At 43.6% G+C, this 24,231-nt stretch overlaps 1 protein-coding gene across 7 annotated transcripts in view; it reads left to right on the top strand.

The window, feature by feature from the left end:
- The window catches only part of PROM1 (prominin 1), a 116,187-nt gene that overhangs the window by 56,704 nt on the left and 35,252 nt on the right, over positions 1-24,231 (top strand). For 5 of the 7 annotated variants that reach the window (XM_083698212.1, XM_083698215.1, XM_083698210.1 and 2 more), the window contains 8 exons: positions 969-995; positions 5,407-5,612; positions 10,306-10,426; positions 11,997-12,060; positions 16,003-16,092; positions 19,896-20,113; positions 21,543-21,617; positions 23,645-23,708. In XM_083698212.1, the coding sequence (XP_083554338.1) occupies positions 969-995; positions 5,407-5,612; positions 10,306-10,426; positions 11,997-12,060; positions 16,003-16,092; positions 19,896-20,113; positions 21,543-21,617; positions 23,645-23,708 (865 nt within the window). The remainder of the gene's footprint in view (positions 1-968; positions 996-5,406; positions 5,613-10,305; positions 10,427-11,996; positions 12,061-16,002; positions 16,093-19,895; positions 20,114-21,542; positions 21,618-23,644; positions 23,709-24,231) is intronic. The other 2 variants (XM_083698216.1, XM_083698213.1) reach the window with 1 other exon arrangement.

Raw genomic sequence — 24,231 nt, 5'->3', positions numbered from 1 at the left:
TGCAAGTAGATAAATAGGGACCGCTTACCAGCGAGAAGGTAAACGGCGTTTCCGTGTGCGGTTCTGGCTCGCCAGAGCAGCGATGTCACGCTGGCCACGTGACCCGGAAGTGTCTCCGGACAGCGCTGGCCCCTGGCCTCTTAAGTGAGATGGGCGCACAACCCCAGAGTCTGTCAAGACTGGCCCGTACGGGCAGGGGTACCTTTACCTTTACCTTTACCTTTAGCATGCTGCTTGCACAGCTGAACATCACCCTCACTTCAAATTCTGACTCTTCCTCCTATTTAACACCTCCCCTCATGCAAGGTGATTCCTTCCCTGGTTTGAGGCAAACAGCAGTTTGCTGCTCCATTTGCCCAGCTGCTTCGATTAAATACCACAGGGAACTCAATTCCCTAGATAAGGTTGTGCAGTTTTAAAGGTGGTAAACAACACTTCTTACTTAACCATGTTTATTCAGAAGCAAGTCCTGTTGAATTCAGTGGGACTTACTCCCAGATAAATGGGGTTAGGGTTGCAGACTTAAGTGTAACATTCTCCAGGGTGTAAAAATAAATAAATTCCACCACTTTTGTGATGGAAAACAGTAGTCCAAACAGTATAGAAATGAGTTGTTTTGTAGTGTTCAGGTCGGAGGAATTGGGAAGAAAATGCTAGCTGTTCTGCATCTGGCCCTCTTTGACAGAATACAAAGTGTAAATTGAATACAAATAAGTAAAAGCCTTGAAAATCCTGAACCATTTGATTTTGCAAAATTGGCAAGATGCCTCTGGAACTACACTGCATCATGGTTTTGTGTGTGAATACCTGATGTGCTAAACTGCTCACTGACCTTGTGTATTGTTTTTTTACTTTGATGGGCATCGTAAACATTATCTTTGGGTGCTTAATTTATTGCTCACCTACATTCTTTTTATGCATGCTGCCTCCGCATCATATATACTTTCCATCTGCCTTGACTTCCACAGCCAGAAAATGTTGTCCTCACGCTTCAGGTAAAACCTCTTATTGTTTCCAATGCACACTTTGTTTGGAAATATATATATTCTCAACTAGGGTTGCCATATTTCAAAAAGTAAAATTCCTGACACCCGCAGGTGTTGAGCTTTTTTTTAGGAGACCACCAAAATTGGGGGGGACGACAAACCCAAATTGTTGAGCTTTTGGGGGGAAACCTACCCCCCCATAGTGATTTTAAGCTTTCGGAACTGTTTCTGCTGCTTTTTCCATCGCGATACCATACATCCTGGTTTTCCCAGGCATTTCACCAATTCGGCAAAATTCCCCCCGACGCCATTTTTAGATCTGAAAATTAAGACATGTCAGGAATTTTCCTGACGTATGGCAAGCCTATCTTAACTAACATGTAATCTCTTCTGATCATGGGTTCTAACATTTTAGGTGGAGTATTTTCAGAATTGTTAATTTGGTTAGTTGGTATATTTTGTTGTGGTTTTCGAAAGGAACCTAACATTCCCATTTCCCGCTATCTAACAAAAATCCTTAACTCTCCTTGTTACTGTAATTAGGTCACTGGTATAAATGGCCATGTGTTGCAGTTGTTTGCACTTAGAGCAATTTTCATTGAGGAAATGGGGGGATCTGAAGCAGATTCACTGGGAGTAGAACTGGAGCATGAGTAAATGTAGCTGGTGGGAAACTGGCTTGCAACGAGCCCTGGAGGAAGGTGTCCAACTGCTCTCTCCCTGCTTGTGATAGGCGGACACTCACAAATGTGTAATAGCAGTGGGAGAGAAGCCAGCTAATCTACAAAACAAAAACATTTTCCAAGTTGGTCAGTTAAAGCGATTCACAGAATAGTCACCAGGACAATGCACTGCCCAGCTGGCATCAAAAATCAAGGAAGGGTCTTCAGAACGTGCTGGTCTCCTGCTAGATCAAAGCGTTGTCTAGACCAGGGGTCAGCAAACTTTTTCAGCAAGGGGCCAGTCCACTGTCCCTCAGATCTTGTGGGGCGCCGGACTATATTTTGAAAAATATATACTGTATGAACGAATTCCTATGCCCCACAAATAACCCAGAGATGCATTTTAAATAAAAGCACACATTCTACTCATGTAAAAACACCAGGCAGGCCCCACAAATAACCCAGAGATGCATTTTCAATAAAAGGACACATTCTACTCATGTCAAAGCACACTGAATCCTGGACCGTCCGCAGGCCAGATTTAGAAGGCGATTGGACTGGATCTGTCCCCGGGCCTTAATTTGCCTACCCATGGTCTAGACCATAGCTGTCAACGTTTCCCTTTTTCCGAATAGGATTCCTCGCAAGAAAAGGGAAAAGTTGACAGCTATGGTCTAGACCAGCTTCAAGGTTTTCAGCTGTGACCAGCCTGATGCTTCCACAAAGTCTACAAGTAGCATATGAAGTCATTGGCTTCCCCCTGCTCTTTCCTGCCCAGAAATGGAAGATCCTGAGTTTTGCCTCGTTCAAGGAAAAATAGGTATATAAAAAGGAAAATTCAGGAAAAAGTATTCAGTGAAGTGTGGAAATATAGACTGTAAAGGGGCCCTTTAAAGTGAGTTCCCAAGGTTCCCTCTTCAAAGGTCAGATTGATGTGCTTCAGAAAGTTGCACAGGCAGTAAAACTAGACTTAGTTAAATTGGTGAAAAGTCCTAAATTATTGGTATAGGAACTCAAGAGTGGCTTGTGAGAGCCATGCAGTGTGAGCTTGGAGCAACCAGCTGAGACCTCCTCACATGCTGAGCTTGTCAGGTAGACTGAAGGTTGAAAAAATAGGTCTGATTGCTCATTTCCTCCCAAGGCCAGGGGAAGTGACCTCACTAAACCGGGCAGGACAGCTTACTCTGTGGTATGAGCTCCTTCATGCATTATTTAGACGTAAGCATGTTGGTTATAAGAGACTGGTTATCCCACAAATTGTATAGTGCTGTCATAGCTGACAGCAAACAATGTCTAGCCCCTTTCATAAAGCTACTAAGGCAGAGGTCACCATCACGTCTTCCAGTTGCGAATTCCCCAAGCTAATTTCGTTGTGTGAAGTTTATTCCCTTCTGATCTTAAGATGAGTTTCTTCTGTGACCCCAAGTTCTTCCCAGGCGTTCTTATTTATGTGTGCAAGACGTGCACACCAGTGCTTGGCTTCAAGGCATCCAACTACCTTTCCTCATGGTTGCATTTCTATTTGTAGGGATATTTCCATTCCTAGCGCTTAAACTGCAGTACTCTTGACTTCCTATTTCTGTCTCTTACTTGGAAATCCCTTCACGCACTGCTGAGCTGTACTGGTATGGCTCCTCTACAGTTGCTTTCATGCTGTTTTAGGTTATTTCTAAAAGTGCTGATCTGGATCCTGTATTTAAAGGTAAAGGTAAAGGTACCCCTGCCCGTACGGGCCAGTCTTGACAGACTCTGGGGTTGTGCGCCCATCTCATTTAAGAGGCCAGGGGCCAGCGCTGTCCGGAGACACTTCCGGGTCACGTGGCCAGCGTGACATCGCTGCTCTGGCGAGCCAGAGCCGCACACGGAAACGCCGTTTACCTTCCCGCTGGTAAGCGGTCCCTATTTATCTACTTGCACCCGGAGGTGCTTTCGAACTGCTAGGTTGGCAGGCGCTGGGACCGAGCAGCGGGAGCGCACCCCGCCGCAGGGATTCGAACTGCCGACCTTTCGATCGGCAAGTCCTAGGCGCTGAGGCTTTAACCCACAGCGCCACCTGCATGCCACATAAGCAGTGTACCTCTCAAGGCAGGTAAATGCCAAAGAACGGGCCATGTGGGTGGATCCATTTACACCTGAACCGATATGGGGGGAAACTGCAGAGGCTGCAACAACCACGTTGGCTTAAGTTTATGTTGAAGTACATTATTGCAATTGTGTGGAATGTCAGAAAACAGCCCAGAGTGGTTTCAGTGTGCAGTTCTGCTCTGCAGCATTTTTCCTTTCTGGAGCTAATTTACCCTTAACATTTTGTTAATTAATTCCTCAATCACATGCGTGCATGTGGGGTTGCTTCAGAGGAAACAGGCTTGAAGGAGCAAGGGAATGTTCACTAGTATGAAATAAACCAGCCCTATGTCTTGCATTGGGACGTGGGTGGCGCTGTGGGTTAAACCACTGAGCCTAGGACCCACCGAGCAGAAGGTCGGCGGTTCGAATCCCCGTGACGGGGTGAGCTCCCGTTGCTCGGTCCCTGCTCCTGCCAACCTAGCAGTTTGAAAGCACATCAAAGTGCAAGTAGATAAATAGGTACCGCTCCGGCGGGAAGGTAAATGGTGTTTCCGTGCACTGCTCTGCTTTGCCAGAAGCAACTTAGTCATGCTGGCCACATGACCCGGAAGCTGTACGCCGGCTCCCTCGGCCAATAAAGCAAGATAAGCGCCACAACCCCAGAGTCGGCCACAACTGGATCTAATGGTCAGGGATCCCTTTACCTTTACCTTTTTATGTCTTGCATTGGTCCTCATAACCTGGGGAGGGTTGCTGACTAGGATCGCCAATGGTCAAGGATGGCGCCGTAGTGTGTCTTGCTACAACTAGCGGAAGCAGAATAAATTAGGCAAAATAAGTGAAGTTGTGTTAACTTGAGTAGAATCCTAGAGTTGAAAGGGACCCATGCATCATCTAGTCCAACCCTCTGCGATGCAGGAGCCTCAGCTAAAGCACCCACGACAGATGGACATCCAACCTCTGTTTAAAATCTTGCAAAACTCGGGGGGGGGGGTAGTGCAGAAAGCACATAGTCTTGTATCAACCAAGAAAGCCTTTAGGCATGACTCCTTTTGAGAACTGTTGGTTTAATGTAGGATTTTCCAGACTGTGTTCCTTTTTGCTGCACTACAAGAACTCCTAACACAGGCGACTTTTCAAAGTGTATTTTGGGTGGGACAGGACGGGACACTTAGTGCAGCGGTGTCCTTCCTGGCCTCCAAATTAAAACTGCCAGCTCGCTTCTTTCTTGGACTAACAAATGTATTGTTTTTATCATTTTCCAGAACAATGGGAAGGATTCTTCTTTGCTACTCCAGGATATCCTAGTTAATAATTTTCTAGTACCCCATGTTCCAGTTTGTACAGTTGCAGTTCAAGGATGGGATTATGCTGCTGCTAGAGTTTTCCTGCGGCTCTCCTCGGTAGTGTGGGCTGCATCCAGGACTGTGTATCATTCACCCCTTGGGATGATGTCAGTTCCTTTAGCTGAGAAAGCCGGATCAATACTGCACAGTGCCTCTCCAATTGGGCAAAAGTTGTACTTCCATCCAGCGTGCTGATTTAGTTGGTCAAGGCACCATTCAGCCCCTTTAATCACACAATTCTTTTCCTCCAGCATGTAGTCTGAGTTCGGTTTTGAAACTATGTCTGTAATGTGAATCTCAGTTATAATATATCTGCTTTTGCTATTGTTTCTGTCCGCATTGCAGGCAGTTTACTATGAGATCGGTTTTATAGTCTCTGCTGCTCTGGGAGTGCTGTTTGTTCTGTTGCTGCCTCTGGTGGGGCTTTGCTTCTGCATGTGTCGTTGCTGTGAGAACTGTGGTGGGGAAATGCACCAAAGACAGAAGAAAAATGCAGACTGTCAGAGGGGCTGCTTTGCTACAGTACTTTTCGTTGCCGCTTTAATCATCAGGCAAGTATAGCCAAGCTGCTCACAGTGTGAATTTTGCTTTGCCATATAAGCAAGGTGGGTTAAGTCTGGTTTATTATTTATGGAGTTTTTATTGGGCTGGGAATAATGTGCGCACATTTAAGGGAGATAAAAGTCACTAATTAAAAGAGAGCCACTCTGTTTGATGCCCACAGGCTGACTGCATAACTATACTGAAAGATCTGGAGCCAAGCTACAGGATCAGCAGGCCCATTGGGTGTGTGTAGTTGTTAGAATGTACCACTTTGTACTAATGATAGTTGAGGATATAAAATATTGTTACAAAAGCCACCCCCCACTCTCTGCCAGATTCCAGGGGGTTCCAGGCACTCACCCAGGGTCTGCGTTCCTTTGGAGAATTGAGACATGACAGAGACTGTCATGCTTTAAGAAATATGGTTTATTCACCTATTTACACCTTCAGTCTGCATGGAGGGAATTCAGATCTAACAGCATGGTCATTTCAAAAGGAGCTTGTCTCCCACAACAGTGAAGCCCTGGAGTCCAAGCCATCTTGGAGTCCCAGCCAGCCTTCAGCCAGCCTGCCCAAGATGGATCCCATTCTTTCTTCTCCCCAGAACACGTTACTTAAAGGCTCCCTTTTCCTGTCATCTCACACCCAGTTACCCCCGCCCCATCAGTCTCCCCAGGCCAAAGGATTCCTCTCAGATGGCCCATCAACACCTTTTGTCATGTTAACAGTTTTGCTCTTCAGGAGGCCAGCCAGGCTAGTTTGCATAAGTCAGCACTGAGATTCCTTGTCTGACACAGCTCTGGATTTTGTACTTTCATCCATATCCCAATTAATCAAAACCCCACAATTTATTAATTTCCAGAGTTTAGTGGGGTCCCCCTCAAATCTATCTTTTAATACATTCCCACTCTGCAATAGCAATACCATTACCAAGGAAAAGGTTCTAGGATAGCTAATGTTGTTTATGTAGGATTTGAATGTGAGGAGACGATAATTCAGTCAGTCCCCCAGGTGACGCCTACAGTGGTACAATACAGAAGAGAATAACATCATGTGAGATTGCTGACCGTACAGCTTCTCTCTATGATTATTGTTCTGGAACTGAGTGTGCAAGGCTTTTGCCATTTTTTTTATAAGAACTGCCTGTGCTAGCTTTTTCACTGCAAAATCAATGTATCATACCTGCATCAATTTTAATTTTGTATGTCATAGCTTTCTTGAACAAAAGGCTGCTTCCGTTTTCATTCTGAATGTATCCGTTTTGTTGCTGAGGATGGGCAATGCGAAACTTGATCCTGCTTTTTCCTTATGAGCTAGAAGCGCTCAGAACTCCTGGCCCCTTCATGACTAGACTGTACTCTCTAACATAACAAAACATGTTTCCCAGTGTGGGCAACACAGCCTAACTTACCAATATATAGTGCTTTATGGTTGATGGAGCTGACTCAGGATTCCAGAATTAAACCCTGGTTTGAACTTTCAGTCACCTTGAGTCATGTGGGCAGAAAGTAGATTGTGGTCCACAGGTGACCCACAGGCCATATTCTGTTGGTTCACCTAGCATCCTGTTCAGTGCTGGGTTTAACATGATGAACCAAACTGTTTACCAGTTTTTGGGTTATGGTCTTAACTCATTTCTGAGCCAGTCCAATAGGAACCAAGGACAGCCTGCCTGTCTCTAACTGAAATGAGCATCTCTGCTCATTTTGTCTCTTAAACACAATTGATTCCCATTAACCTCTGTAGGCTACCTCTGTCCAGGACTACAGTCGGGAACGTTCCTAAAATGTCCTCTGTTCTTGTCCTTTCGTTCACCAGGGTTTTGGAAACAGATATCAAGGGTTATGCACGTATATGCACACAATCCTCAACATTTTGTCTAATTGTAGCTCTTTGTTTTCACCTAAAAGAAGCAAGTGGTTTCCATTATCTTGTATGGAAGAGAATAAAGGGTACATTTTTGGTTGCACGGACCCATGGGGTCCGTGTCTTTGAGTGAGTAAACACACATGTAGGAGCCTTTGGCTTCTGGTGGAAGGGAACCAGAATCCTTGAACATTAAGCAGGCTTATCTATAATATTTTGTTCCCCTTCCACGAGGGCAATTGTTGCCAGAAAAGAGGCTTCTGGGTATGTCTTTCCTTCTGAATCCTGCCCTTGTGCTGATTGTGGGAATGTTCAGGATGTCAGGAGAGGATATATTATTTATTAATATCCTTCCTAACTTGCACTAGCAAGTTCCTTTATGGAGCAGAGTTACATTCCCCTTCTTACATGCACAGCAGATAGCTGGTTGCAGGCTCATGTGAGCCTCTCACTATTACACAATTCAAGCTGTCTCAGATTGAATTGTACGTTCCTGGTAAATTCCCTTGAATCCCTCTTAAAAGAATAAAGACACCACAATCTTATTCCAAGACAATAAAAGAAGTTTACTCACATCAGTTCACAGTTGGATTCCTGAAGGCAGACTTAGTTACAAATATGTACATGTGGATCTATCCCATATGGGGGAATAATCCCAGTGCTTCTGCTAGCTGAGAGCTAGCAGAGCAGTCCTAGCTAAAAGCTGGTCAAACAAAGAAAGAAGTAAAAAAAAAAGAGGGAAGTGTGCTGCGTGACTCGTCCTTTTGTAACCTGGACAGGTAAGTCACGCCCACTTTCTATCACATGCAAAAGGAAGGATGCTCCACCCAGGAGGAACAGGAAGTTTCTTACTGACTGGACCAAACATGTCTCCTCTAGCATTACAAGGAATGTTGTACTTGACATCTTCTTATGGATCACATCCCACACCAATTTGGGGCAGAGGCAGGATTTCTGTCTCTCTCCACCCCCCACCCCCCGGTAATTGGCACTTCGACATACCAAAGTATGTGCACCCACCACCTCTTTGCTGAACATGTACGGTATATGGAAACATTTTTATATATTTAATGAAATCTTGCGCTTGTGCACGGGCCACTTGGCTTCTCAAAGTGTGATTGAGTAGCATACTATCCTCATTTCTGGGAAAGCAAGTTCTCTAGTCATCGCTTTATTAAGGAATGTTAAGCAAAAGTTTGCTTTTCATATCACCAAACATGAAGGAGAACTTGGTTTAATAGTTTTCATAAATCTGATCAGTGGGGTGACTGGTTTTCCTCGTTTTTGTAAAGTCTTTTTCCCACTCTGTCGGAGAGGCTCAAAATGAGAAATTATCAAAGTTTTGCAAACAGAAAACCTTCATGGTGCATTGAGCTACTGACCTTTTTGTAGTGTGAGCACAAAGACCGAAACAATCGCCTCCAAAGAACATAGTTGTTACTGTAATTCTAGCCATGTGAATTGGAAATACACTTTTCATCTGACTGTCCATTGTGAAATGTTTTCCTTTTTAGAGGCAGCCAAGAATAGATAATAACCCCCAGTACAGAATGTGCAGGCAGCGAAACTGGAAAGCATTGCTTACCCCTGTAGGTGTCCAGTTCTGTGCCCAAGTCTCTGCCTTCTGCCAAATCATCTTGAGATAGTGGCATCCGCAGAGCACAGCCCCACATAAGAGTCTTTGCTGAATCTTACCAAAGTCTATCTATTGCACCATCATTTCCAACCGTTAGAAGCCCACAAGTGGGATAGGAGGCTACATGAAACACTGTGAGGCAGGTCTAAGCAGCTGATGCCATGCAAGCCAATTGGACGGCTTAAAAAAAATAAATCCTGGGCCAATCTGTGGGCTTTAGTTCGTAGCAAGTTGTACCCTGTTAGATTCAAGTACATATGAGAAGCTACGAAATCATGTCAAGGCTTTTTCCAGAGGTGACTTCTTCTTGCAACTCTAGATCGGAACGTAAGAGACGTCTTCATCCCCATCCTGCCATGCTATATCAGCGAGAGGGATAAGCTGTTCATTTTCTTGTAACCCTTGACCTATGGACACAATTTCTCCACTCACCTGAAGATGGGAGGAATCGTCGTGATTAAAAATAAATGGGTTGAGTTGGCCTAAGGGCAGAGGCTTCTCTGCTATTCTGTACCTTGAGGGCTTACAAAGGAATTATTAAGCTGAATTTGTGGACCACTACAGATCCATATTTTAAGTCCCTATGTCCTTAAAAAAAGCTTACTTATTCCGGATAGCAAATAATCGAACATTTTCCTCTAATTTTGTTGCTGTTTATGTATAGCTCTCAAGCTTTCAATTTGAGCGAATGCTTTAGTGTGTGCCCAGATTGTGACAAAATACATCATGGAAAACAATTTTGCAAAATATGGTTGAATGTATCTGGATATGTGCATGTTGAGCCCATGTTGTGACACTTCTCAAGATCGCTTGAGAAGTGTTAGTTCATGTTGACTTAGCACAATGAGAGTTGTTACGAGAATCATGGCAACTTCCCAGTTGTCTTAACATCCTCTTTTAGTTTGCTAGTCTTTAGCCTATGCATTCTTGGGAACTGGAAATATACACATATGTCTGACAAGTTGGAAGTTAAAACTATTCTGGTTAAATAATTGGCACAAATGTCCAGTTAACTCTGTCCCAGCTACTTCTCTGACCCACATAATGGTTAACAATGGATTGTGTCTTGGAAGTTTGAATGTGCATTTTTATCTTCTTCATTAGATATTGTTCTTTTTGTAGATGTTAATAGTTTTACTCTGATTTGAAACTAGAACTATAAAGTAAAATCTTTGCTTTCCCTCCCCTTTTACACATAGTATTGGTGTTCTTTTTGCTTATGCTGCTAACCAGCACCTCACAAGTCAAGTCAGAGGAGCAAGGAAGCTGGTGAACAGTAATTTCAAAGACCTGAGGATTTTCCTGAATGAGACACCTGGGGTAAAGTGATACTTTCTTCATTATAGCAATTAAGAAAGAAAGTGGGCACAGCGGTAATGCACATAGCCAAATTGCAGATTTTAGACATATCAAACAATGGCTTGTGCTCACGGTATGGTAGAACCAAGCCACCATGAGTTGGTTTGCAAGTAACACCAAGCCAAACAATTCCTTAGTGTGAATGTGCAAGTGTACGGGCTCCCAGAAATGAACGTGTCTGTTTTTCTCCCCATCCTGGTTCGGCTGCTAGTGCTCTTTTGTGAGCCAAGTCATGGTTTGGCTTAGTGTTCTCTCTGAACCTGGGTTCACAGTTTGTCTCGCACCAGGCAAGCTGTAAGCTCCCTATCCAAGAACAAACCTTACTTACAACTCGCAAAAGGGCCTGGGGGAATGTGTGGGTTGACTCCACCCTCCTGATGCTGCTGCACACACTGACAACACATGATTGGCTGAGGCAGAAAGGTGTACCACTTCGTTCCAACATGAGTATGGGAGCCTGACCAGTCCTTCACAGAATAGTCACCCTCCTTCAGACAGAGCTTGGGACCATTTCTGGTGTCCACAGCATCATCAAAGGGGTTGAGTTCACCCTTCACATTCCAGAGGAATATTTGCCAGCAAACACCAGATGCAGAAAAAAGATCAAGCTTTTATTTACCTTTCTAAAAGATTGTATATGCCCATGGCAACTGGAAAACCAATACACCTTGTTTTGGTGTGGTGTACATATGTTGGACATAGCTGTCAACGGTCCCTTATTTGGCGGGAAAGTCCCTTATCCCAGCGCCGTTTCCCGCTGCTGTCCCTTATTGATGATGTCCCTTAAATTTCCCGGGTTTCAAAGGAAGCAGCTCCTCTCCCTCCCTACCTCCCTGCCGGCCAGGAGGAGGGAGGCTCCAACTGTGTTGCTTGGCTGCGTTGCTCACCCAATAAGGAGTCTAAGAACGACTGGGGGGTGGAGCTTGCATGCCTTGTGCCCATCAAATCTGCCGTGTTGCCTGGGGAATCACCTTTGCTCAGCGCTTCCCAGCGGAGAGGTGATGGTGGTTTTCCTTGCTGCATCCCCTTTGCTGGGTTGCTGCGCTGTGGGAACCACCGTTTGAGGCTTTGTTTGGCTGCTGGCTGGGCTTTCTGCCTTTGGCTCGGAGAGGCTCAGAAGTTGAGCATACCTGTATTCTGAAAATCCCTTATTTTGGCTGCTGATCCCTTATTTTCAAATCTGTAAGTTGACAGCTATGATGTTTGATAGAACTATATAGTTAATTGAAGCTTACTGCATAAAGCAGTTATTCTTGGATGTGTTTTAGATTGCAGAATGCATTTCCAAGATCAGACTGACTATTGTGGGGGACAACATTTTTATAGAAGCCAAACCTATAGTTGTGCTTGATTTCTTGCCACCTCTTCAGGTGTTCATTCAACAGGCCACTCAACAGAATAATCAAGGCTGTTTAATTAGTACATACATTAGAGAACACCTTGTCCCAACATGGAATGCTGATATGTATTGGGGTGTTTTTCTATATGTTTAAAAAGTAACATTTAAACTATTAATTATTTTATCTTGCAGCAAATTGACTATTTGGTGAGTCAGTATGACACTACCAAGAAGAAAGCACTTTCTGACCTTAATAGTAAGTATAATCAACAGCATTTCATTGGAGTACTTAAAACTTTCCTTAGGGAAACCACTGTTCTCTCAATCCCAGCTCCCCTGCATGAAATTTGGAAACCTTACAGCTGAAATACATCATATAAATTCTAAATACAAGTTATAATAACCAAGAAAATACTGAAGTATTAAATAGCAGGTTTATGTGTTAAAAGAACGAACCTAGGTTATTACCAAGATCTGAAACAAACTTGTGGTTGTAAGTGGGTTATGTTAAACACCAAGAAAAATTATTTGGGTAATATCTAGCTAAGTTACCTGGAGTAAACCCATTGAAAACACATGGGACGTAAAGTTACTTGAGTCCATTGATTCCCGTCAGTCTATTCCACCTACGACTAACATTGAATATAATGAAACAACATTATCATTGCTTTGCTCCAGTCGTGCTCAGTTTCAGCTAGAAAAGTAAATTCTTATCTGCTTTTTAAAGAAGGGATTCTGTGTGTGTTCCTTAGGGAATTCTCTAGCACAGCATGAAAGTCATACCTGAGCTCTTGGAATGGAGCGTATGCATGGATATTTTTCATGCGAGATAACAAGCAGAAGAGAACCGCTAGCTACTGTAATTTTGATCATTTATTAGAATTTAGAATGCAAACCCTTGTCATTTTATATAAGCATCTTCAAGGTGACTTGCAAGCATTAAAAAAAAAATCACCTATTAAAATAAACAACAATAAAACCGTTGGGATAAAAGCAGCAAAAACTGCTAGAAACTAGTAAAGAGATTTTTTAAACCATTAAAAGCACAGGGAAATCGGGTTAACTCTGACTGATGCCAGGTAAACATTTTTAGGGAAGGAGTTTGGGTTATATACAGTGGTGCCCGGCAATACGAATGCCTCGCAGGACAAAAAACTCGCTAGACGAAAGAGTTTTCCGTCTTTTGAGGTGCTTCGCAAGACGAATTTCCCTATGGGCTTGCTTTGCAAGACGAAAACGTCTTGCGAGTTTTTTTTCCTTTTTCCCCTTTTTCTAAGCCGCTAATAGCCGCTAAGCCACTAATAGCCGCTAAGCCGCTAATAGCACTAAGCCGCTAATATGGGTGCTTCGCAAGACGAAAAAACCGCTAGACGAAGAGACTCACGGAACGGATTAATTTCGTCTTGCGAGGCACCACTGTACCATGGACAAGAGCCTCATAGTTTGCATCCACATTGCAGGATAAAACAGTGGTTCTCCAAATAAAGGCATTCTTCCCTAAAGTGGAACATGCAGTTGCCGGAGGAGAAATGAGATCTCCCCCAAATTTCAAGGTGGCAAAGACTTCAGGACAGTGAGGAGGCATCTGTCTTTATTCCTTTTGATCTTCATGATCAAACCTAAAAAATAGGGTGACCATGAGCAACTGAACTGCTGTGCTTCAATAAACATGAGGTCTGTTTGTACAGTTTCTCTTTAGAGCAAAGGCTCTTTTGGACACTAAAAGGAAAATTTGTCTTTGCAACTTACTGTTGCTTGAAAGTCCTAATGATGACCAAATCAATGCATTGTGGCATGAACATAAAAAATCAGGGATGAGTGAAAAAAAGTCGAAATACCAGGTGGAAATTTTAGAAAGTAATACTAAACTCCTTTCTAAAATGTATAAACAATTGTTGGACTGGGAAAGTAAAGATGAAGAAGTGAAAGAAGTTATGGTTAAATGGGCCAGAGACCTTGGATATAACCTGGAATATGACAGATGGCAGAAACTCTGGAAGAGGGGTATGAAGTTCACAGCATGTGCTGCTCTCCGAGAAAACTTAGAAAAAATGATGTATCGTTGGTACATCACTCCGGCAAGACTGGGGAGAATGTACAAAACCGGAAACAGCACTTGCTGGAGATGTAAAACCAAGGTAGGAAACTTCTTCCATATGTGGTGGACTTGTGACGCGGTGAAAAGATTTTGGGGACAAATTTATGATGAGTTAAAGAAAATACTGAAATATAACTTCCCTAAAAAACCGGAGGTGTTCCTCTTGGGTATGATTGACGAGGAGATCAAGAGCGAGGACCAAACATTCTTTCAGTATGCTACGGTGGCGGCCAGGATCTTAATAGCGCAAAACTGGAAAACTCCCAACGCCCCCACGGTTAGAGAATGGCAAATGAGATTGTTTCAATACATAGAGTTAGCGAGATTGACACAAAGAATTAGGCATCAAAATAATGTAAAACTAAAAAACGATTGGAATAAATATTTAAGTTATATTGAAGTTAATTTGGGAATCATTAAAGTCACAGTGGGCGGAATTTAACACCTGCGATGTATAGAGTTAGTATAATACAACTGCAGAAAGATTATATGAATACCTAACCTAAACAGAGTTGGATGGAGGTCAAGTGTTTGTAAATATGCTTGTTTTACGGCGAAATGTGAGTGTGTGTTTTTTTCTTTTCCTTTTTTTTTGTTTTGTTCTTCAGTCTCTTTTCTTTTTGCTCTCTCTGAATTCTTCTCTGTTTTCCTTTTTCTCTTTTTACCTTGTCTTTGTCTTTTAAAATGTGTGTTGTTGTTTCTTTTTCTGTTTAATGTATTTTGTAAAAGCTTAATAAAAATTATTTTTTTAAAAAAAAAAAAAAAGTCCTAATGATGGGAGTACTGGCAGTTACCGTATTCTAGGTGGGTCATTTTAGCTTAGCAAGTCTCTTCAGAAAAAGGAGGAAGAAATGCTTTTCAGTGGTTTCTATCTCAAAAAGCATGAGGTCGATACTTCTGTTGTTTAGTCGTTTAGTCATGTCCAACTCTTTGTGACCCCACGGACCAGAGCACGCCAGGCACTCCTGTCTTCCACTGCCTCCAGCAGTTTGGTCAAACTCATGCTGGTAGCTTTGAGAACACTGTCCAACCATCTCGTCCTCTGTCGTCCCCTGCTCCTTGTGCCCTCCATCTTTCCCAACATCAAGGTCTTTTCCAGGGAGTCTTCTCTTCTCATGAGATGGCCAAAGTATTGGAGCCTCAGCTTCAGGATCTGTCCTTCCAGTGAGCACTCAGGGCTGATTTCCTTCAGAATGGAGAGGTTTGATCTTCTTGCAGTCCATGGGACTCTCAAGAGTCTCCTCCAGCACCATAATTCAAAAGCATCAATTCTTCGGCGATCAGCCTTCTTTATGGTCCAGCTCTCACTTAGACGATACTAAGGCAGCTAATACTCAACTGTCCTTCAACTGCAAATTGTGTCATGGTTGCAAATAGCACTGCAACTTTTAAATCCAGTGCAATCAAATGACAGCGCTCTTCCTGCTTCCAGTTTTTTTTCTTGAATTTTTATGGGGGGGGGGGATATAAAAGACACCAGCTCTATGCAGTGTAAAATATGCTAGTCCAGTCTACTAGCATTTAATCATTGCATGCCATGATGGTGATGCTTGTGTCGATCACACAGGATCCCCAGACGCTTCACCATCTGGGTGCCACCACTTTATTTCTCGCTGCTACCACCCAGGCCCTACCTGGGACAATACTGAGTCCAGTCAGGGTTAAATTGAAACATAAACTTTTGTTTATTTATTGCAGTTTAACAGGCGTGTGGTTTCATAAACAGTATCAGTCAATTACATTCATGGGGTGCCTATCCAGACCTATAACTTTCGCTACCTGGTCTCCCTCACTAAACCACCTCTCAGATATTTACTTGTCTGCCTAGCCTAGACTTAGCCTATTTCACGACACTAACTCAACCTACCCACAGACTCTATCCCAATTCACTCCCACTCCAACCAACTCCCAACAAACTCTTCCACGAACTCCCTCCAGAGCTGCTTTTATAGTCCCTCTGACTCCACCCCCTGGGTCCTGATTGGGTAACCTGTTTAACTATTTCACCTCCAGCACTCTCATATGTTAACGTCACAATGCCCAACTGTATCAAGCAGCAATTTAGATTGGATTATTTCTCCCTGTGTCCTTTTCTTACAGATGTTGGGCCGTTGCTTGGCAGAAGAGTCCAAGAGCAGCTGGCAAAGGAGGTGCGCCCGGCGCTCGATGGAGCCCTAACCATGGCAGGAGGTAAAGAGAACCTCTGTCATTGCCAATCTACTTGTCCACTTCATAAGTTCTGATGGGAGCTTCTGCAGTATGGCAGGGATCAACTCATTTCACGCTCCCTGTGCTCCCACGTTGGTTGAATGGCAGCCCCACCATGCAGCTTGGACTGCACACACTTCGAAATATTTCTTTATGTTTTCATAATGTAGTCCCTTTGGATTAAAAATCCACAAGGCGGTCATTTATTTATTTTAATAAATTAAACTTTTAGGAGTGTGCAGCTGCTTTACCTTGCCTCAGCTTTTCCCCGAATGGGATTCTGGAGGTGTGACTGTCACATCATGGGTTAAACCAGGGGTGGGCAACCTAAGGCCCGGGGCCCAGATGCGGCCCAATCGCCTTCTCAGTCCGGCCCACGGATGGTCCGGGAATCAGCGTGTTTTTACATGAGTAGAATGTGTCCTTTTATTTAAAATGCATCTCTGGATTATTTGTGGGGCATAGGAATTCATTCATTTCCCCCCCAAAAAATAGTCCAGCCCACCACATGGTCTGAGGGATGCTAGATCCGGCCCACGGCTAAAAAAGGTTGCTGACCCCTGGGTTAAACCCAGTGCTTTTTCCCTCCTAAAAAAATGTTTAGGGGTACTCTCATTTTGACTCAAGAAAATCACCATTTTATAGTTCAAATCTGGAAAAGTAAATACAGTAAATGGACAAAAGTACAGAGATTCACAAAATGTTTAGGGGTATGCATACCCCTGCATCCTCCCCAGAAAAAAACACACTGGATAAACCATTTTGAAACCTCTGGGTTTAGGGTGGTATATAAATTCAAATAACAATAATGGCAGTTTTGGGGTGGGTGGAGGAAAAGTTAGGGTTGGGCGATATCTGGTTTTCAACATTGCAAGTTATCACCATCTAAACGTTGCCATATATTGATATATCACAGTGTCTGAAATAAGGTGGAGCTATGAAGAGGCATTGGCTGGCTTCACGGGTTTCCCCCATCATCATTTTTGCATAGCGCACACACACATGCACACCCTGACTCACAATATATTGCCAGGTAAAAAATTATGAAACCAATATCACAATACAGACTTCAAAACGGTTTTGGAAAAATACGCTTTCAAGGTGTTTGGAGGCCTATGTTTGCAGACCTGGTTGTGCTGCCAAAAACATAGTTCCAGACATGGTCTGTAATAATAATAATAATAATAATAATAATAATAATAATAATAATAGATTTATTTTTTATACCCCGCCCATCTAGTTGGGTTTCCCCAGCCACTCTGGGCAGCTTCCAACAGAATATTAAAAATACATTAAAACACCAGACATTAAAAACTTCCCTAAACAGGGCTGCCTCCAGATGCCTTCTAAACATCAGATAGTTGTTTTTTTCCTTTGACATCTGGTGGGAGGGTGTTCCACAGGGCGGGCGCCACTACCGAGAAGGCCCTCTGCCTGGTTCCCTGTAACTTGGCTTCCTGCAGCAAGGGAACCGCCAGAAGGCCCTTGGAGCTGGACCTCAGTGTCTGGGTAGAATGACGGGGGTGGAGACGCTCCTTCAGGTATACTGGACCGAGGCTGTAATTAGACTCTATTCTGTATGAAGGTAATGTCCTGGTACAAGATACCTTAAATGGTTTTGTGTCAATGGAGAGGCATCTCTTTCTCTCTATAATTATTATTATTTTGCTGTGTGTTGGCAACTGTGTTTGCATACCTCACCAAAACCTTTTCTCATCCTCCGCTCTTTGCTTTATTTCTCTGTTTGTCTTGAAGTCAAAGTGGAAAGGGCCATTAAAGGTAAAATATCACAAATGACTCGTGTTAAATGTCTTCCTTGCTTAATCCCCCTTGTGCAGTTTGTTTCGTTGTCATCTTTCTTTTTTTGTTCAACCCTTTATTGTTTTGGCTCCATAGGACGGATCCCAAAAGCAAAGGCTAACCAGTTATCAGCTGCAAACTATAGTTAATATACTCTGGGAAATAACTCTGATCTGGAGTAAGCAGGCTGTGGATTGAAGCTATAGGACTTGTAGTCTGTGGGTAATAACTTGTACACCAGAGCTTTCCAAACTGTGTGTCGCGACACGTTAGTGTGTCAGATGCAGTATGAACGTGTGTCATGTGACACTTGCACTCCTCACAGGGCTGGAAAGAGGCTAGTTTAACCTCTGATTTGCTGGTAAAACTGCATTACTGTGTCGCAAAATGATGCATGCCATTAACGTGAAAAGTTTGGAAACTTATGTTGTACATTGTCAGTTCAGCATAGCAGATACAGTCATACCTTGGTTTTTGAACAGCTTAGTTCTCAAACGTTTTGGCTCCCAAACGCCGCAAACCCAGAAGCGTTCCATTTTGCGAACTATTTTTGAAAGCCAAACATCCGACGGAGTTTCCGTGGCTTCTGATTGGCTGCAGGAGCTTCCCGCAGCCAATCAGAAGCCACGCTTTGGCTTCCGAATGTTTTGGAAGTCTAACGGACTTCCAAAATGGAATCCGTTCAGCTTCCAGGGTACGACTGTGTATGGATAATGGGAGTAATGGCAAGCTAGCTAGAGTTCATAGGCAAGTGTGCTGGTTGTGTTTCTTTTGCAGTGGGCAAGTTGGGTTTTGGCTGGCAATAAATTGGATGAACAGGAATGGGAGGAAAAAAACATTTTTAGGGTAACAAATTGGGGGGGGGGGGTTTGTTTCCCTTCTTCGTGTTTTTCCCGGTGTAGACAATAGTCAACACTTAACAATGCTTGATGGCAATCATGGCTTCTTGCTGCTTTAACCCTGATTAATATTTTGAAATGTCCAGTGAAACCATTTCTTTTTGAATGAATCCCAGAGGGCATGCAAAGGAAGTGAGACTTGCCTGTCACTTTGCAGCCAGAAAGGCTAGAATGCTGGTTAACGCAACCATAGTTTATAAACACACTTCAAACCATTGTTTCATGTGATCAGTTGTTAATTGTGGATTAGATATTAGATATGGATATAAAGGGGTTATTCATGTTTCTGATTCCAATAAACGTAGCTTGTAATAATATGTTTATTTCAGTGGAAGTAGATATTGTAGCTTGTTTGGCATCTAGAAGCTCCTGAAGTTGTTCCGCTACCCTTGAAAAGAGCTTGCTTGGCCCCACTTAGCAAGCAACCAAGAAGCAGAAAACTGCAGGGAAAGTTTACTTGCCAGCAGACAAATTCAGGAGCGTGTCTTGAGGCTCCAATCCACCATCCCTTACTTGCTTTGTAAATGGCCATCCCCTAGAAACTGGTGCTAACTGGGGCTCTAGTGATAGAACATGATTAGAGGACTTCGGTAACAAATGTGACTTGCAAATTTCAAGCTCTCCTTCCAGAACTGTGTTGTCCTCTTAATTGTAGTATTGGTACATTGATCTGGCAGTAGTCCTTTCTGTGTAGCTAGGTGATGCACAGAGCTGGTGTCTAAGCCATAGGGTAGGGTTGCCATATCCTGGAGAGCAAAAAAGAGGACAGCCTGAGTCAGGGAAAGAGATGTGCAGGTGCGCGAAGCCGCCGCATCTGCGTGCCTCTTTCCCCAGCTCGGGCTGGCAGCTGCTGTAGCATACAGAGCAGCCCCAGCCCAAGCTGCCCAAGTCTGAGCCAACCCCCCCAATTTTTTTTTAAAAAAAACCCTGTACATTTCCTTTAAAATGTAAAAATCCACCCGGATGGGAATGTTGCCCCCCCCCAAAAAAAGAGGACATGTCCAGGTTTGCCCGGACGTATGGCCACCCTACCATATGGCTAAAGTTCTTGGGTGTTTTGTTTTGTTTTGAATTCAATCATCCCAGCTATTCGCGAAACAAAGGAGGCTCTGGAGAATGTGAGCGTGTCTGTGGAGGTCTTGCAAGAGGGCACTGAGAGACTGCATGCCAACCTGACAGATGTTAAAGAGCACCTGATCAACACACTCGGGGATTCAGCTTGCACAGCTGCCCAGGCAGCATCCACCTGCAACGTCATCAGGAATTCCTTAGATCAGCTAAACATCAATGCCAACTTCAGCAAGGTGAGGGAGATATTCCATCAGCATTCCAGCAGTTCTTCTCAGTAGCCTCATTCTCAATCAGAAGCCAGCCTTTTTTCTAGCCATTGAATGAATGAATGAATTTGCACGTCGCCCTTTGTCTGAAGTTCTCAGGATCAAAAAATACAAAATAAAAACACAGAACGCTTAGTAAAAAATTGGAGCAACAACAAAACAACCCCACTTCCCACAAGCACATTTAAAAGGCCATAGAATGTCAATCATTCAAAGGCCAGGCTATGGAGAAACATTTTCACCTGGTGCCTAAAGATGTATAATGGAGGCACCGGGCAAGAGAGAGACTTCCACAAATGGGGAGCCACTGCAGAAAAGGCCTTCTGGATCTCTAAAGGGGGAGGCACATGAAGAAGGGCTTCTGATGATGATTACAGAGTCCAGGTCAGTTCCCTCAGTCTATTCAGACTGAAGGTAGAGCCTCATGCAACCAAGCACCTTTCCAGACAAAAATGCTCATTGGGACATGGAAAACAAGGTGCTGAAGAGTATGGGTGGTTCTCGTCTAACCTTCTCTCTGGTGTGCAAGTTTTTCTTTAACCGGGGAATGTTTTTTATGTGCAGGGAAACTCATGTGAGCCCCTATTTGCAGTCTGATGTGGCACACCCCAGACATGGGTTTACCATGTCAGTGAGACCTAGGCCAGCATAAAAAAGGTAAAGGTAAAGGACCTCTGACAGTTAAGTCCAGTCGCGGACCACTCTGGGGTTGCGGCGCTCATCTTGCTTTACTGCCTAAGGGAGCCGATGTTTGTCCGCAGACAGTTTTTCCGGGTCATGTGGCCAGCATGACTAAGCAGCACATGGACATGCCGTTTACCTTCCCGCCGGAGTGGTACCTATTTATCTTCTTGCACTTTGACGTGCTTTCAAACTGCTAGGTTGGCAGGCACAGCACCTCCTTAAAAACTCTCCACCCTTTAGAAACCTCTTCCATATTGATTTGCCTGCTGAAGAGCCTTTCTTCCCGGGTAGCTCAGTCAGTAGAGCATGAGTATCTTGATCTCAGGGCCAGGGGTTTGAGCCCCATGTTGGGCAGAAGATTCCTGCAAAAGATTCCTCACGATCCCTTTCAACTCTAAAATTCTGTGGTTCCATGTTGCAGGAGACTTGGGATCATATTTTAGAATGTATTCTCAGCACATGCAGGGCAGCTGACAAGTACACAACATGCCCAGTGCTTTTCAGGGGCAGGATATTGTAGGGGAAGTTTGGTTGCTGTTGTTTGCCGTTATTTAACCATTTTTTTTTGCAGGAGAGGGAAGCCCACAGGATGATATTGGGGATTACAGTGAAGCTGAACAAATGATGCAAAGAACAAAGGAAGACTTGACATTTTTTAAAAAAATGATGAACAGAGTAAAACTAACTTTAACATCTCTTTTCTTCCTTTCAGTTGCCAGGAGTGAATGCTCAACTTGCCAAAGTCAATGAAGTCCTTAAAACAGACCTCTCTAGTCTGGTTCAAAAGGTATGTTACTAGAAGGTATAAATCCATTTACTCTAATTACAGGGTAACACCTGGTGCTCAAGAAGCTGTCGAATTTTGCACCTTAAGAAAATGTGCCAGCAAATAGATGCTCGAGTATCTTTGTGTACCAAGGAACATAAGACAAGGGGCAGTGCACAGCCTTTGTGCCAATGTTACACTTTCCTAAAGTAAAATTGGAGGCATGCCTTGTTTATTAAATTTCTATCCCACCTGTTGATTCAGAAGGACTCCCATGGCAGCTTACATAAAATAATAAAATAAAACTACATTGGGGCTGTTTTACCTGCTCTGGTACATGCAGTGAGGGGGAAAAGTATTTGATCCCCTGCTTAATTTGCCCATTTGCCCTCTGACAAAGAAATGACCAGTCCATAATTTTAATGGTAGGTTTATTGTAGCTATGAGAGACTGTGAGGTCCCCTTGCTCAAGGCAGCACATGTAACAGGCTCGTCTGCAGTTTGCCAATGCACATCTGAATGACCCAGAGGAGAACTGGATGAAAGTGTTGTGGTCAAATGAGACCAAAATCGAGCTCTTTGGCATCAACTCAACTCGCAGTGTTTGGGGGAGGAGGAATGCTGCCTACGACCCCAAGAACACCATCCCCACCGTCAAACATGGAGGGGGACATATTATGCTTTGGGGGTCTTTTTCTGCTAAGGGGACAGGACACCTTCACCACATCGAAGGGACAATGGATGGGACCATGTATCGTCAAATCTTGGGTGAGCACCTCCTTCCCTCAGCCAGGGCATTGAAAATGGGTTGAGGATGGGTATTCCAGCATGACAATGACCTAAAACACACGGCCAAGGCAACAAAGGAGTGGCTCAGGAAGAAGCACATTAAGATCCTGGAGTGGCCTAGCCAGTCTCCAGACCTTAATCCCATCAAAAATCTGTGGAGGCTGCTGAAGGTTCGAGTAGCTACACATCAGCCTCAAAATCTTACTGACATGGAGAGGATCTGCAAAGAGGAGTGGGACAAAATACCTCCTGAGATGTGTGCAAACCTGGTGGCCACCTACAAGAAACGTCTGACCTCTGTAATTGCCAACAAGGGTTTTGCCACCAAGTACTAAGTCATCTTTTGCAAAGATACTTATTTCACTCATTATAATGCACATCAATCTCTGACTTTTGTCTTCTGGGTTTCTGGGGATTTTCCTGTTTTTATTCTGTCTCTCACAGCTACAATAAACCTACCATTAAAATTATGGACTGGTCATTTCTTCGTCAGAGGGCAAATTTAGCAGGGGATCAATTCCCGTCCCCCTCACTGTAGCATCAGACCTGGAGCCAGATGCATTTAAATCTCCCACCCGCAGACAAGGGATGTGAACGGCAGGGCAGACACAATTGTGGGTGCCTTTCTGTTGATGTTTAGAGTGTCAGTGCAATTGCTAATCATCTAAGTTATCTCTGAAATCCCCCCATGGGTTGCAACAAGGCATGCCAGCTTGACATACATTTCCATAATCCACATAAGCAAAAATATGCATTCCATATAATACACAGGCAGTTCAGGGCAATGAAGTTCATAGATTCTTCAGAGAAGCATTATCCCTACACACCTCCAAGAATGTGTAAGCCAAGTATTCTATAATGATGTCTACTCATGTGATACCACCCACCCAACTGTGAAAACGTGCTGAGAGAGCAAGCATGCACATGTCATTTGTGTGATTAGGCATCTGTGTGAGAACTGAGGTCTCCACATTGTTTGAAGTGTCTGATAGGAGAGAGAGGTGTTCTGTATAGCACCATGGGAAGGCTGTCACTGGTAGCATGAACCAGACGTAGAGTGAGTGTGCATCAGCACTATGGAAGCTTGTGGTACAGTCTGATAGAATAAGCCCAGCTTCCAGGTTAGCCCAGCTTCCTTTGCAAAAAGCTAACTTTAAAATGTGGTGAACTTTTGGGATGTGGCCCTTTTAAAGGTAGAAACAAGCATACTGATATTTTGAGGTCAAGACACTGTTGGACATCTCAGTTTTTTATTCCAGGGTTATGCAGCGTTTAATGATACACCTGATTTGGTGCTCAATCAGACAAGGAACATTTTATCAGGTAAGGAGGATGAGATAATTAGTTCTCCAACTGGATTGTTAAAATTATTGGTGTGAGCTATCATTTTAGTATCATCTATTTTTTATTTAGGGAAGTTCTTATCTAAATCAGAACTACAGTGGTGCCCCGCAAGATGAATGCCTCGCAAGACGAAAAACTCGCTAGACAAAAGAGTTTTCCGTCTTTTGAGGTGCTTCACAAGACGAATTTCCCTATGGGCTTGCGAGTTCTTGCGAGTTTTTTCCCTTCCCCCCCCCTTTTTCTAAGCCGCTAAGCTGCTAATAGCCGCTAAGCCACTAATAGCCGCTAATACTGCTAAGCTGCTAATAGCCGTTCTTCGCAAAACGAAAAAACCGCAAGACAAAGAGACTCGCAGAACGGATTAATTTCGTCTTGCGAGGCACCACTGTATTAAAGAAAAGCCATTAAAATATAGGTTGCTCCTTGGGCAATGCTTAATCATAATATTGACTACTTTTTTATTGAAGAAGAGTATTTCCTTGATTGCGGTGGGTTGAGGGAG

This window comes from Podarcis gaigeae, assembly GCF_964106915.1.
Source record: "Podarcis gaigeae genome assembly, chromosome: 9".
In the NCBI taxonomy this organism is placed as follows: domain Eukaryota; kingdom Metazoa; phylum Chordata; class Lepidosauria; order Squamata; family Lacertidae; genus Podarcis; species Podarcis gaigeae.
The sequence above is the reverse complement of the archived record's forward strand: the minus strand, read 5'-3'. Positions and strand labels throughout refer to the sequence as shown.